At 39.0% G+C, this 16,326-nt stretch overlaps 1 protein-coding gene across 5 annotated transcripts in view; it reads right to left on the reverse strand.

Moving 5' to 3' along the window:
• Window positions 1-16,326, reverse strand: part of ppp3cb (protein phosphatase 3, catalytic subunit, beta isozyme) — an 86,407-nt gene that overhangs the window by 24,252 nt on the left and 45,829 nt on the right. For all 5 annotated transcript variants that reach the window (XM_049474886.1, XM_022672009.2, XM_022672011.2 and 2 more), the window contains 5 exons: window positions 14,930-15,130; window positions 10,249-10,373; window positions 9,750-9,861; window positions 6,527-6,672; window positions 5,384-5,523 (listed from right to left, as the gene is read on the reverse strand). In XM_049474886.1, coding sequence (XP_049330843.1) covers window positions 5,384-5,523; window positions 6,527-6,672; window positions 9,750-9,861; window positions 10,249-10,373; window positions 14,930-15,130 — 724 coding nt within the window. The remainder of the gene's footprint in view (window positions 1-5,383; window positions 5,524-6,526; window positions 6,673-9,749; window positions 9,862-10,248; window positions 10,374-14,929; window positions 15,131-16,326) is intronic.

Below are 16,326 nucleotides of genomic sequence, written 5' to 3' on the forward strand. Positions count from 1 at the left end.
GAGATAAAGAAACAGACAGAAGTGATTTAAAGTGTCAATCAGAATCATATGGAACAACGTAAGCAGGATGCTTAGAGAGTAAAACACTGAGTGGGTCATCATTACAATGTCAAATAGTATAATAAGCATACTGTCAGACTGACTTCTACATCCTGTTTAAGTTTAAGTTCCCTGACAGCCACAAGGTGGAGCTACTGAGTCCACAAACCTGTACACACACATATCCACACTGAAATACAGCACTGGAAAAAAAATGAAGAGATCACTTCAGTTTCTGAATCAGTTTCTCTGATTTTGCTATTTATAGGTTTATGTTTGAGTAAAATGAATATTGTTGTTTTATTCTATAAACTACAGACAACATTTCTCCCAAATTACAAATAAAAATATTGGTATTTAGAGCATTTATTTGCAGAAAATGAGAAATTACTGAAATAACAAAAAATGATACAGAGCTTTCAGAGCTGAAATAATGCAAAGAAAACAAGTTCATATTCATAAAGTTTTAAGAGATCAGAAATCAATATTTGGTTGAATAACCATGGTTTTTAATTACAGTTTTTATGCATGTTGGCATGTTCTCCTCCACCAGTCTTACACACTGCTTTTGGATAACTTTTTTTCACTCCTGGTGCAAAAATTCAAGCAGTTCATTTTGGTTTGATGGCTTGCGATCATCCATCTTCCTCTTGATTATATCCTGGAGGTTTTCAAGCTGGTAAAATCAAAGAAACTCATCATGTTTAAGTGGTCTCTTATTTTTTTCCAGATCTGTATGTCTTATGTAAGTAAACCCCTCCAAAGTACAGAAGTTTTAGACTAATACCCAGTTTCGGCCCAAATTCATTTGTTGTCTTTTTGTGCTTTTTTTCTTTGAGCAGTAACATTCAGCACCAGTCAAAAGTTTGAAAACACCTCTTCTCATTCAGTTTTTTTAATATTGTAAATTTAATATAGAAGACTATATTAAAGCTGTAAAGGAGCAAATGCAGAATTATTATTTTGTAAACCAAAAATTGTTAAACAAACCAGAATATTTTGTATTCTTCTAAGTAGCACATTTATCTTTGAGGACAGATCTGCACACTCTTGATATTTTATTCTCAGTGTCTTCATGAGGGAGAGTCACCTGGAATAGTTTTCTCAGCATCTTGAAGGAAGGAGTTTCAGTGATGAAAAATAGTTGCTGCTTTTCCTTTACACAGTGAAGCTCCAGCTCATTCCAATTAAATCACTTCAAATCACAATCTCAGTTCATCAGGTTTAGATCAGGGGATTAATGTGGAGGACAAACACTTTTTTACTGTTTACTATGTAATTATAACATATGTGTTCCTTAGTTGTTTTCAAGTATTTAATTTTAATCTACAATGTACAAAATATATTAGCTTAAGCAATAAAGAAAAACATTGAATGAGAAGATGTGTCCAAACATTTGACTGGTTCTATAGTTTTTATTGCTGTAACTGACCTGTAATGACCTAAGCTGGGCGTATATGGAAAGTGTGGGCCGACTCACCTTCAAACAAATAGGGTTTAAAGGGTTAATGAAGTGTCCAAAGCCCAGTATTTGGACTCAATGTGGCTTAGAGGTAGATTTTAATTGGGGCCATATTCCTCTCTATTAGAAAGTAATAACAAATTTTCCTTTCACTTTAGCTAAACAGTGGTTTAAGAGAACACACTTACACTTTCCACAGCTCAATGCTGGAGGTTTATACCCCTCTAGCCCACACTTGGCATGATGTCAGCATGATGGCAGAAGGTCCTATTGTATTGGCAATATTTTTCTCCAGGGACTAGATAAGCTGAATGGAGTCACACTCATATACACTTATATGATCGAAAGATATATTCTATATACAATCAAATTTTACACACTCGAAACTCATCAACACATACACCTGTGAAAAGCTGCAGCCAATCACACACAGCATACTCTCAACCGGAAATAACCGACCACCTAGAGTACTGCAACTGGGAACTCAGAAATGGACCCAGCACCATGCTAATCCATATCTGCGCATGCAGTAATTAATCCGTAATACAATCTGATCTCCATGTTTTTGGACCGTTGGAGGAAACTGGAGAACATGGAAACTCCACCCGGATAGGGACTTGAACCCAAGACTCCAGCCGTGAGAGGCAAACATGCTAACCACTAAGCTATAGTGCTACAAACATTTGGACACACGTACAGTGTTAAAACATGTACAGAATTATACGAATAAACTTCAGCACATCCCAGTTTTAGAACACTCAGTCTTAATGCAGACTTAAGTTGATTTGAGGAAGTGCTGTGATGGATTTTATTTAGAAAGAACAACAGCGTAGTAACTCCACACTGTAATGTATTCCACATTACTTGCATGGCCTATCACACACACACACACACACACACACACACACACACACACACACACACACACACACACACACACACACACACACACATAACATCTTCATCTAGTTTGTTTGCTCTCATTGATTGTGACAGATTTCATAAGATGAGAGAGGAAGCAGAGTGAGAATGCAGGCTAGCGTTAGCGTTAGCGCCTCAGGCTCCCTCTAGCGAATCTGATTCACTGCTGCCTGAAACAGATCAGATTCTCCAAAACCATCCGTCTAAATATTCCCTGCCCCGATTCATACCATTCCTCTATTGCTCTTCTTTATCTGTTTATTTCTCTCTCTCGCTCTCTCTCTCTCACACACACACAATTGCGCTCCCTATCTCACTTTCTCTCTCTCCCTCTCTTGTTCTCTCGTTTCTATTCCTCTCTTTCTCTCCTTCTATTTCTCTCTTACTGTCTCTCTTTCTCTCCCTCACTTTCTCTCTCTCCCTCTCTTTACTGTATTGCACTCCCTATCTCGCTCCCTCTTCCTCGCTCTTACTTGCGCTTTCACTATTTTACTTTCTCTCTCTCCCTATCTCTTGTGCTCCCTCTCTCTTTATCCCTCTTTCTCTCTCTCACTCCCCTTCTCTCTCTCCCACGGTTTATTTCTCTCTCTCTGCCTCTCGCTCTCTCTCTCTCACGCTCTTACTGTCTATCCTCCCTCTCTCGTGCTCCCTCTCTGTTTCCCTCTCTTTCTCTCTCTCGCTCCCTCTCTCTTGTTCACTCTCTCTCCCTCTATTATTCTCTCTCTCACACTTACTGTCTTTTTTTTTCTTCCTCACTTTCTCTCTCTCCCTCTCTTTATTGCACTTCATATCTCTCTCTTTCTCTCTCACTTGTGCTTACTATCTCACTTTCTCTCTCTCTCTCTCTCATGTGCTCCCTCTCTCTCTCTCCCTCTCTTTCTCCCTCACTCTCTTTCTTTCTCTCTCTTCCCCCCCTTTCTCTCTCTCTCGCTCCCCTTCTCTCTCTCCCACTGTCTATTTCTCTCTCTCTGCCTCTTGCTCTCTCTCGCGCTCTTACTGTCTATCCTCCCTCTCTGTTTCCCCCTCTTTCTCTCTCTCGCTCCCTCTCTCCCTCTTTCTCTCTATCTACCTTTCCCTCTCTCTCTCACACCCTATCTCTCTCTTGTTCACTCTCTCTCCCTCTATTATTCTCTCTCTCACACTTACTGTCTTTTTTTTCTTCCTCACTTTCTCTCTCTCCCGCTCTTTATTGCACTCCCTATCTCTCTCTCTCTCTCTCTCTCTCTCTCTCTCTCTCACTTGTGCTCCCTATCTCACTTTCTCTCTCTCCCTCTCTTTCTCCCTCACTCTCTTTCTTTCTCTCTCTTCCCCCCTTTCTCTCTCTTTCGCTCCCTCTCTCTACCCCCCTCTCTCTCTCTCTCTCTCTCTCTCTCTCTCAGCAGATCTGGCAGTAGTACCCAGTTGTCATAGTAACGGCAGATCGCCTGAGTCCCGAGGGATCGTGGGAATTCTGCAGGTTTTTTTTGCTGAGGCTGGCCACTGTTTGGGTTGCTTTACAATTCCAATTACGGAACGCTGCTTCATTTTCACGCTGCACCTAATCACTCAGCGAGCGCCGCCGCTCTCCGTACGCACCCTATTCACCAGCCCAGTCTTCATAAAACAATGGGGACAGGGATTGGGGCCACGTTCCCCTTCGGAACATTCACACGCCAAGCCTTTAATTCCACAAACAACAGCCACTGACATTAACACACACACACACACACATTATGAAACTAAATGGTTTGTTGATGTTTTCACTAGTCGGGATCAATGCGGTAAAGCAGCCCTTTATTTGTGACTTGCTGTGGTTAAGAGAGTTGTACTGAAATGTATTAAAAGCTTTCATATTAAATAATAATTGAATATACACTGTCAATTTGGAGAAAAATAAAAAAAAATGTACAAGTGCTGGCTAAGCTTCTCTTTTTCTTTCTCTACTCAAACACAATTACACTCACCCACAATACTCCTGTCATATATAAATATAAATATCTATATTACAATTTGACTGTTAATGTATATTTGTCATCATGGAAAATCTCTACTCAGATATAGACCAGAAAATATTAGAGCATATGACCAAACTGCTAGATTAACAGTTCCACAACCTACCAATGATTACATAATACTGAACAATAAATTTGATTTAATGTCTGTGTTTGAAGACTACAGACTCTAGTAGAAACATTACGCCATAAAAGTACCTAATGTAACTGCTGCCGTCTAGTATACAAGTGTTTAATGGTTACTTCATCTATATCATTAGAACTATATAATTAAAGGCTCCAAGTGGTCCAGCAGGCTAAGCGCTGCCACTATGATCAGGAAATCTCTGGTTTGAATCCTGTTCATGTAGCTTGACAATGGCTCCAGAACCCTGAGTTAGCACAATTGGCCTTTCTCTCTCTGGGTGGGTAGATGGCGCTCTCTCCCCACATCACTCCAAAGGGTGATGATGTTGATCAGCACAAGGCGTCTGTAAGCTGATGTATCGGAACCGAGTCACTATGCTTTCCTCCGAGTGTGCTGGCTACTCGGCAGCCTTTTGAAAAATGGGGAAAAATTAGAAATAAAATTATATATGGAACTATATAACAATGCAATAGGTTAGCATTGCAAAACAGGTAAAAGCCACATTATGTGAGAAGTGATATTGTTGCTCCTTTGCTCTTCTATACAGCTGGGAAGTATTATTCACTTTTACTCCATTGTCCATCATGCTATTAGTGCCCCCTTTTTAGACACCTTTACACATGCATTTACTGACAAGCTGAAAGATATAGTGAAGAAATCATGTGGACTGAGGTGGTAGGGTAATACACTATAATAGAACTCTCCCTATAATAGTATTACACAGTTCTGGAGAGAGTGATTGATGCTAAATTGTAAAATTGACCTTATAATAAACACAATTCAGCACAAGTATATCCCACAATCACACGCAGACTCAAATACAGACACACAGGTGTGCATTACCTGTAGAAGTAGGAGCAGCCGCGGACCGTGTTGTGGCTGAAATACTCCTGAGACTTCTCGTTGCCAAAGTCCTCTAATGGATCTGACCACAGCAGGTCACACATGGGCCCGAAAGCTGGAGGCTCCTTAAACCGGTCCAGCTGGAGGACAGAGAAAGAGAGAGAGAGAGAGAGAGAGAGAGAGAGAGCTGTCAAATATGGAGATACATGGATTTGTATTGACTGCAGAAATTACTAAAAGTCAGAGTAAAAAATTTGGATCAGCACAAGGGATGGGAGAAAATATCAGTATTGTGATATATTGTAATGTTTTAGTTTGCGATACATTAATGTTACACACCCCCCCATTTAGACTTACTAAAGTTACTGCTTCATTACTCTACATGGTGGCACTTTAATCTAATCAATAGAGTAAATATTCGTAAAGTTTTAAGGAGTACAGAAATCATTATTTTAAATATTTGGTATAATAACCCTGGTTTTTAATCCCAGTTTTTATGCATCTTGGCATGTTCTCCTTCACCAGTCTTACACACTGCTTTTGGATAACTTTATGCCTTTACTCCTGGTGCAAAAATTCAAGCAGTTCAGCTTGGTTTGATGGCTTGTCATCATCCAACTTCCTCTTGATTAGATATTTCAGAGGTTTTCAATTAGGTGAATTAGGTCAATTAGGTAAAAAGTGGTCTCTTATTTTTTTTTCCAGAGCTGTATATATTAACATATTGTAAATACAATTATTGTTTACTACTTTTATTTATTTCTGTCTGTGTGCCAACATGTTGATATGATGATTTAATGATCTAAAAACAAGATACAATGTACTGTACATATAATAGTTAGGCTTAGTTTAAAGTCAGCATGTGCTGTGGTGTGATATAGTCAGTTACACATAATAAAGCTGTGCGTGAGCGCCCTCTTATGGAACCACAGGACTTCAGCATCTACAAAATACACATTTAACCCATGTTTGCCCTCATTTAGGTAATTTATATGTGCTTAGTTGTTTTCCATTGAGTGAAACTGAAACTAAATTAAAATGAATGAACTGAACTGGAATACACAATGAAGCCATTTGCTTATTCACGTTTGAGGAGTGTGTGTGTGTGTGTGTGTGTGTGTGTGTGTGTGTGTGTGAGCGCACCTTCTTGATGTCGTCTAACGTGTGTATCTCAGGTGAGAGGCCGCCGTGCACGCACAGAAACTGCTGATTCATCAGAGCAGCCAGAGGCAGACAGTCGAACGCATCCATACATGCGTCATACACCTGCTCTGAGTACTTTATTTTACCTTAGGGGCAGCGGTGAAAAGAGAGAGAGAGAGAGAAAGGAAAACAAGGGATGGAAAGAGAAAAAAAAGAGGATGAAGGGAAGGAGGGGGAAGAGAAAGAGAGAGAGAGAGAAAATGAAGGCAAGGAGTTTTAATACATGCAAATGCTGTGAGATGTTCCGAGTCTGATTAGTACACAGAGACCCTGCATGCATTTACACTTTCACAGAGAGAGAGAGACAGAGAGAGAGAGAGAGAGAGAGAGAGAGAGTGTGTGTGTGTGTGTGTGTGTGTGTGTGTGTGTGAGACAATCTGTACTGTGTCAACTTTGCCATCCCAGATCTGCCCCATCTGTTCAGTCACACCACTGCATCACTCAGTAACACGGCTCTACACGCTCCTCACACACACACACACACAGATAAGTCTAGCTGATTACTAACTAACTAAGCTTACTTTTTAAATTTTTGGTGGGGGTTGTGATGGGGTTTAGAGAAGCTTGGGATCAGAAGGTCGCTGGTTCTATCACCAGGACTGGTACCCACAATCCTGAGCACGGTATCTAACCTCCGTCTGCCCCCTGGGTGCTAAATTGACTGTCTACCAATCTGATTTGAGAGGGAAAGTGATAGGATACCATTTTACCAGTAAAATAAATTGACAAAGGCATTCCCATTTGTTAAAGGACTGCCTCCTCCACTTTTGTCTTAAATCATAGTTTTATTAAATTAAAAAAAGCATAGGGATGCACAGATACCATTTTTTCTAACCTAGTATAAGCAATCAGATTATTATGTAGTAGTGTAGTTCTTGGTGTAAAATAGCGCAATGCAACAGTTAGTCTGTTACTGTCAGCCCTGGCGCTGTCAGTCTGCCTGCTAAGAACTCTAACACACTCAGAGACTCCATTTCCCAGCATTCTCACTCTCCGAACTACAATGACTTATCAAGTCACGTGACACCCCAGCGTTCCAGTTCACCCAGCTACTGATTACCACCTGGACATCTTTGTATAAATACCCCCCTGTTTGCTTACTCCAGTGGCGAGTATTGCATCTAGGTTCCCTAGCTCTTCTACGACGCATTTTCCTTCTGTTTATTTTTGCTCTGTGTTTGACCGGTTTCCATTTGCCTCCAAGTAAAGTTTTTGACGTGTTTAATGAAAAACTGTTGGTGACTAAAAACCGTTCAAAAATCGTGTTTTGTGAACCTGGCATAAATGAGCATGTGTCAGGCAAACACCTCAAACCATTATCGGTATTCATGCGTTTCTATTCAAAGCTATAAATGCAAGGCCAATGGTATTTATTCAAATGTTATATGAAAAAATATATATATATTTATTAAAAAAAGTAAAACACACTAACATGACAGAATTAATGGGACAGCAGTATGCAAATTGGGCATGAAGTAATACCTCAAAGGACGTCTTAGGAACAGTTGTGAGAGGTGTTATCTTGTGAGTGTTGAACACTGGCCAATGTGCTCATGGCAAGGCTATGCAAATTATAGCAGTTGGAGTGAGGTCTGATAGTGAGTGCTGATGGATGATATGTTCCATTTCTAAAGTTGTGCAAGTATTTGATTATAACATGAGTATAACCATCCACACGGATTCGATGTCACCTGTGTACCGGGAATACGTCACAAAAGGCACAAAATATTACCACCCACAGTGGACAGAGCAGTGGGGGGTAGTGGTCGTGACCATCTGTGCAAACAGACAAGCGATTCTTGCAAAATCCAAACATCCACATTAAATCCAACAGGCCATTTCAGCATTCCTAAGCTTCCACGGGACATGGCAAAAGTCATGGGACACAATACTATTTACTGTTGTCTAACAAGACTTTTAGCATGTCATTGTATATGGTGCTATTTATAAGAACTTGTACCAAAGATAAAATGATCCATGTTAATTGAGGCAATGCTACAGAGTGGAATGTCTCTTTAAGAAAGTGCAGCACATTCTGCGGTCCCTCTCACAGGGTGGTCTCTTAAACAGAGGGCAGCCCTCTCTAGGCTATGAGTGTGTCCTACAAAGTGTGTGTGCTCTGACACTCGGCAGATGGGAAAGGAGGGCGCCCACTCCGTACTGTCCCCATCAGGGAAATCACACTCGTTGACTCTTTGGGCCAATCATTAACGAGCAAATTAAATCGCTGCTAATCATTCTCTCTCTCTCCCTGTCTCTCTCTCCCTGTTTCTCTCTCTCTCTCTCTCGCTCGCTCTCTTGTTTTAGAGAGAATGATCTAGAAAACGATTCTGTGCGAAAACAAGACGTTCTAGAGGATGAAGCTATGTATGAAAAACAATTCAAGAATAATTAAGCATAATGGGAAGCAAGAGCACACAACTCTTTCTGGGTGAAATACACATAGTTGGGCTTTCCTGAAACAACTTAAAAGAAAGATGAACTCTCTTTCTACAAGTCAAATCAATTTAAAAAAAAATCTGATTTACATAATTGATCACTGACTAATTAGCCAATCAATTAGTTGATTAATGGCTAATGTTAATACTGCTACACCTAGCCTTAAAGCTGGAGAAACTCACGCTTAAAACACTGTACTTCAGCGGTGTGGCTTTACTGCTCCTTACTACCTTTGTTGCATCAAATTATAAGGCAGTCCTTTCCTAAATAAACTGCGCTCTGTTGATTTCTGGTGAAATTAAAGTATTTTAAGTGAGCCTTAAAGTCAGAAAAATATGATTTCCTAAATAAACAGCGACCTGTTGATTTTTGGGGAAACTAAAGTATTTTAAGTGCGCTGTATAATCCGAAAAATATGATTTCCTAAATAAATGGCGCTGTGTTGATTTTTGGGGACATTAAAGTATTTTAAGTGCGCCTTAAAGTAAGAAAAATATGATTTCCTAAATAAACAGCGCTCTGTTGATTTTGGGGAAATTAAAGTATTTTAAGTATTTTAATTTAAAAAAATACAGTTTCCTAAATAAACTGTCAGATCGATCTATGATAAGCAATTTGAAGATAAGCTAGTTAGAAACAGCAAAGGCATCACATTTTTTACCCTGCAAATGCTTAGTTTTCAAAACATGTGCTGAACAACAGCACGATGTGACGTTATACTTACATTCTTGTTTGAAAGTGAAATATTCGGTCAAATGTCTACATTCATGGTTTCCCCGCAGTAGAAATAACGTCTTTGGGTAGAGGATTTTCAGCGACCAAAGATACAAAACACACTGAAAGACACAAAAACGTGGTCATGTGAATCAGCTGCATTTCAAAAGGAGCAGCAGTGCATGCTAAAGACTGGCAATATGATAAAATGTATGATACATAAGACATTATCATTAATTGAAAGAAGGAGATTTATTTAAAAACAGAACATACCCACAACATAATAAAGAATTGTGCAGTCATCTTATTGTTTACCACTGATGAACACATGCATGTTTAATTAATCGTGTAATAATGAAAGGGCTTCTGCTAGATATAGATACATATAATTTATCACAATATCAAATTTATTCCAATAAAATACTATATTTTTAAATTGCTCTGCTCTATTGCACACCCACACACAAACACTAAATCTGATACCTAAGCCGTGTGAACTCTGCAATTACCTCAATACTGAAGTAGCCTCGGTCCACATAGTCCCCTAGAAAGAGATACCGCGTCGTTGCTGGCGAGCCTCCAACTTCAAACAGCTTCATCAAGTCGAAGAACTGCCCGTGGATATCGCCACACACTGCAGAACAGCCAGAGAGCAACAGCACGGTGAGAAAATGACGTTAATGAGGGATCCCAAAACAAAACAAAAGAAACAAAATAAAATATATACAGCTCTGAAAAAAAACTTAAGAGACCACTTCAGTTTCTGAATCAGTTTCTCTGATTCTGCTATTTATAGGTATATGTTTAAGTAAAATAAACATTGTTGTTTTATTCTATAAACTACAGACAACATTTCTCCCAAATTCCAAATAAAAATATTTATTTACAAATAGTCATTTAGAGCATTTGTTTGCAGAAAATGAGAAATGGCTGAAATAACAAAAAAAGATGTAGAGCTTTCAGACCTCAAATAATGCAAAGAAAACATATTCATATTCATAAAGTTTTAAGAGTTCAGAAATCACTATTTGGTGGAATAAACCTGTTTTTTAATCACAGTTTTCATGCATCTTGGCATGTTCTCCTCCACCAGTCTTACACACTGCTTTTGGATAACTTTATGCCACACCTGGTGCAAATTTTCAAGCAGTTCAGTTTGGTTTGATGGCTTGTGATCATCCATCTTCCTCTTAATTTTATTCCAAAGGTTTTCAATTTGATAAAAATCAAAGGAACTCATCATTTGTAAGTGGTCTCTTATTTTTTTAGAGCTGTATAATACTATAAAACTATGATTATCTATTTATAAGATTTTTGTTTGTTTGTGTGATGTTGGATTTATGATGCCTCACAATGTGATTTTTTTATATATATTTATTCCACAGCCCCCTTAAAAGTATCTGGAAATAAAAACTGAAATGTTGAAATTTTGTCTTATATTAATTAATAATCTTTTAAGTCAAATTCAAATAGTTTAGAGTACAAATAAGAACTAAAGGGACTGACCTTACTGTTCCAATACTTTTGGAGTGCACTGTATATTAAGTAGTATTACATAAGGCACTGTTTATCATATCTATCATTATTTTGGTAATGCTCTTATTTAGAATAAATGTGTACTGGTGTTTGGACACAGAGTGCATGTGTGGTTTTGTAAAATAGACATAAATTAATTACATTGGGAAAAAAAATCATTTTCAAGGAGAAAAAACACTGGAATTATAATTGACTGCTGTCTCTCCTTCAGGCCTGCCCCAATAAATGATGGCTGTCAAACTCTGTTAATCAGCCATGATGGATATATGTGTGTGTGTGTGTGTGTGTGTGTGTTAAGTGGGATCTCATGCATCTTCTGCAGAAACACATTTGATTGATCCTAGCTCCTCTAGGGAACCAAAACATATTCACAGCCCCCAGCTCCTCCTCTCCCAGTGCTTCCACATCAAAACCTCCATCTCACTCTTTCACTCACAATCATTTCACAAACACTGGATAAACTCCTCATTGTCACACCAATACATCTTAACTGTCTTCTTTTTATGACACACTATTAAAAAACATCTGCTGCATTTTGTGAATAAATGGATTAATGGATCAACACTATATAGCCAAAAGGCATTTACTAATTCTCCTAATTATTCTTGGGTGTGTTTTGGGTGTAACATGAAACAAACCAAAATAGACGTTGGCGCATTGATATTTTAACAGCGCAGCACTTTGCTCATCTCAGCAGAGAGAACTGACCTGTGTGTTCACACTGGGAATGTACACCAGCAGCTCATTTAAGGGAACAGCAATGTTATTCTTTAATCTGTTTATTTTCGATGTAAAAGCTAGACTTGGGTAATAAGTTAGGGTGTATGCACGCTCAATGCACTTTGCTCATGCCTGGGTATGATAGGATTGGGTAGCTGACTGTTGACTGTTGTCAGGGTTTTAATCAGTCAGTGGCGCACTAGGTGCTGTATTTCCCAGTACCAAGATAGAAACACACTAGATATTTACCTGAACACACCTCACTTCCAGACCATCACACCCATCAGTGTAGATTTATTCCTAAACTCCATTGCTATTTTAACAGCATGTGCGCAGGGCGTGAAAATAGATGGTTGACGGGGTGTAAGATAGCAACAAGCATCGCCACATGTCTTGTGCAGGGTGTACAATAGAGCCCAGTGTGTCTATATAATAAGCCTCTGATCAGTCATTAATGGGCACCAGTCTACAGACCGATTATTTCCTGCCTTTTATTTTCCTGTGAGCTCTACAGACATGCAGACAGATGTATTTCATCCCTGTAAACATACACAGTCCTCTTTTTATAAGGAATTCTTTTTCAGACACAGTGATGCTTCTATAAGAGAGAACAGCTCCCGCCATAATGCCTTTACTGAACGCACTCATCAGATCCGATGTCTCTGTACATGACTCACAATCTCCTCACATCTCACCACAATCTCCTTCAAGGTGTCCAAACGCCTTCACCTTCACCTACATTCATCAACAGCAGTGCTTTAAACAGCGCAGGCTGATTATGCAGTCTGAAGAGGACATCCCTACACAGATCTCTGCATTAGTATACAGGTATATTTTTTCTGAACTGATGATCTGATGAAGCCTATTATCTTCTGTTTTGACCTGCAGTCCTGAAGGGTTAGTCCTTTACAGCTCTGTGTTTTTCTTCTGCTCAGTGTGTGTGAGTGTAAAACCTCCCTCAGTCCTTCTGCTGTCTGACATGTTCAATAAATATCTCCTCGTTCCCCACATCTCTGCCTCTTTCTCTCTCTCTCTTTCTGCCTCCCTCACTTTCTCTCTTGTTCCATCTTTCCTTTTTCATTTAAGAGGTAGGACAAGAGTATTTGTTAGAAAAATTAAAAATTCTTTGCCTGCCACCATAAATAAATAAGCTTTAACTCCTCATGTTACTCCTTCTTCCTGCACTTTTCTCCTCTCTCCTGTCTTCTCCTGTATTCTTTCTTATGTATTCTCTTCTAATCTTCCTACCTTATTTCATTCACTCCTGTTCTACTTACAGGGGTTGGACAATAAAACTGAAACACCTGGTTTTAGACCACAATAATTGATTGTGGTGATGGACAGTTCTGGTGGAAACAGGAGAGGTGAGGTGCACATTGAAATCTGCCGTGATTTGGGCAGCCGTGGTTTTATGTTTCTTGGATACAATCCGGGTTAGCACCCGAACATCCCTTTCAGACAGCTTCCTCTTACAGCGTCCACAGTTAATCCTGTTGGATGTGGTTTGTGCTTCTTGGTGGTGTGCTGACATTACCCTGGATACCATGGCTTTTGAACTCTGGTATGCATTGCAATATTCTGAGCAAAACTGTGCTTTTAATCTGCTAATTAAACCTTCACACTCTGCTCTTACTGGTGCAATGTGCAATTAATGAAGATTGGCCACCAAGTTGCTCCAATTTAGCCATGAAACCTCCCTCACTAAAATGACAGGTGTTTCAGTTTCATTGTCCAACCCCTGTATGTCATGATATCTCCAGCATGATACCTTCCTGTTTCTCTATTTATCAAATGACTTTATTATTGCACTTTTTCACCTGCCAGACCTCAAACTCTTCTCTTCACTGCAGAAACTGAGACTTAGTATGTTGCTTTGTGAGTCAGCAAGACCTCTTTCTGTACTATTTTTCTACAGTTTTCAAGAGTTTTTTTAAAAGTATATAAAACAGTACTCATCACTCTCTAGCTTCATTTGTAATTTCTCTAAAGGAAAGACTTATACTTTTAATAGTTATTCAGGTCTCTGTGTTTCTGTGTATTTTTCTAGTTATTATTAAAACTGTGATGTTGTGTAAATAGTATATTCATAAATTAAATATAAATATTAAAAAATATATAAAAATTAAATAAAGGCCCTGGCAAATTTTGTGCACTTAAGTTATTGACTGGACTTGAAGAGCCTAAATGGAAAAAAATAAATGGAAAACATGGGGTTGTTCTAAAACCTTTAACTGGAAGTGTAAAGCAGCACCTCCAGGAACTCCTTCCTATTCCAGGTGACTCTCCCTCATAAAGACACTGAGATTAAAATAGCAAGAGTTTGCAGATCTGTCCTCAAAGATAAACGTGCTACTTCGAATAATCTAAAGTAGAAAACATATTCTGGTTTATTTAACACTTTTAGTTTAAAGAATAATTCTGCATGTGTTCCTGTATAGCTTTAATATAGTCTTCAGTATTAAATTTACAATGTAAAAAAGAAAAGAAAAAGAGGTGCAGCTTTTTATTGACTCATACTTGTACTGTATATCCTACAGGTCTGTGCAGCATTCTTTTGCCTCCTTGGGACGTGGCAAAAGTCATGGGACACTTAATACTAAATCCATGTTCCATGACTTCTACCATGTCAGAGCATGTCTTTTATGTAGCATCTATATTTTATATGGTGGCTATACGTGTTAGCCTAAAAGCTTTACTGAAAAGCTAAAGATGCAAACTTCAGACACTGTGCATTGTGTAAATGTATTAAATTTGCTGAATTACTTCAACAGAAGCAAGACACACCCATGGCAAGAGAAAATGATATGCTAATAATACACAAGAATGTTTGTTAACTATTCCAACAAATAAAACACTGTTCCCAATTCAATTATTTACAGTAAACAAATGACAAAATGTTAGAAACCAAGCATCACAGCTTTTGCTCTGTCTGACCTGTAACAGGGGCCTCAATGTCCAGCATGGTCTTCTCCTGCCGGAGGATGGCGGCCCCCTCGTTTATGATGCGCAGAGCGACAGGCTCTTCCACTCGGCCCTCTTTAGTGAGGTGAGCCTTCAGCAGGTCCACACGCGGCTTCCCCTCGCAGTCGAACACCTCCCGCATACTCAACCTATGGCTCAGCGGGAAGGGGACCGCTGCAGAGAGAGAGAGAGACAACAAGAACAACTGTAAAATAAATATTTTTAACATATCATCTTCAATGTAAATAGAGCTGCACTGAATTTCTTTAAATTAAATTGATTTTTAAATGTATTGATTGTTCCAAACATTTTTTTGTGTGTGTGTGCTCCTTGGACTGAAATAATGTTACCATGATAAAAATATGTACCTTTATCTTTTATCAATATTAAATGTTTTTCTTTTTATCTTGTAAAAACACTTGGGCCCCTTTCTTTACACTCTACGCAAGGCTCGCCCAGCCCTGCTCATTGCTATCTTATCTTATGAATGTATCTACGCTGATGGGCGTGGTGGTCTGGAAGTGAGGTATGTTCAGGAAAATTTCTGGCGAATTGCTATGACCATTTGGCAACACATTTGAAAACACAGGTGCACCACTGACTGATTAAAACCCTGACAATACCCAAGCAATTGATGATTTTTTAGACTGCAGGTCTCACGTCCCATAGTTAAGGTCAGTGTTAATGATTTAATAGTAAGATAGAGACCATGAAAGCTTTGAAGCACTGAATGTGGGTGACTTCTGAATCGTCTGTTCAAGTGGAAAATTCTAGCCAGATGCAGTTGTGGGGTGTTATCATGTGAGTACGGTTAAACCTTATTATGAGCAAACTGACCAGTGTTTAACCATACTCACATGATAACACCCCACAACTGCATCTGGCTAGAATTATCCACTTAAACAGACGATTCAGAAGTCACCCACATTCAGTGCGTGGTTGTCTGGAAGTGAGGTATGTTCAGGTAAACTTCTGGCGAATTGCTATCTTGGCAACGGAAAACACAGGTGCACCACTGACTGATTAAAACCCTGACAATACTCAAGCAATTGATGATTTTATAGACTGCAGGTCTCACTTCCCTCAGTTAAGGTCAGTGTTAATGATTTAACAGTAGTTATAGAGGTAAGTTCTGATGAGCACCAGAAGGATGAGAAGCTACTCCATTTCTGAAGTTGTGCAAGAATTAAACATTCCTCCATCCAAAGTGTAACATGTGTAAAGGAAATACATCATAGAATGCTAAAATTACAAACCACAGTGGACAATAGCGCAGTGTGTGTTAATGATCATGACTGGCGACTTCTGGCCAGAATTGTCCATGTGAACAGCCAAGCCACTTGATAAAAATAAAAAAAATCACATCTACA

This window comes from Astyanax mexicanus, chromosome 2, assembly GCF_023375975.1.
Source record: "Astyanax mexicanus isolate ESR-SI-001 chromosome 2, AstMex3_surface, whole genome shotgun sequence".
Classification (NCBI taxonomy): domain Eukaryota; kingdom Metazoa; phylum Chordata; class Actinopteri; order Characiformes; family Acestrorhamphidae; genus Astyanax; species Astyanax mexicanus.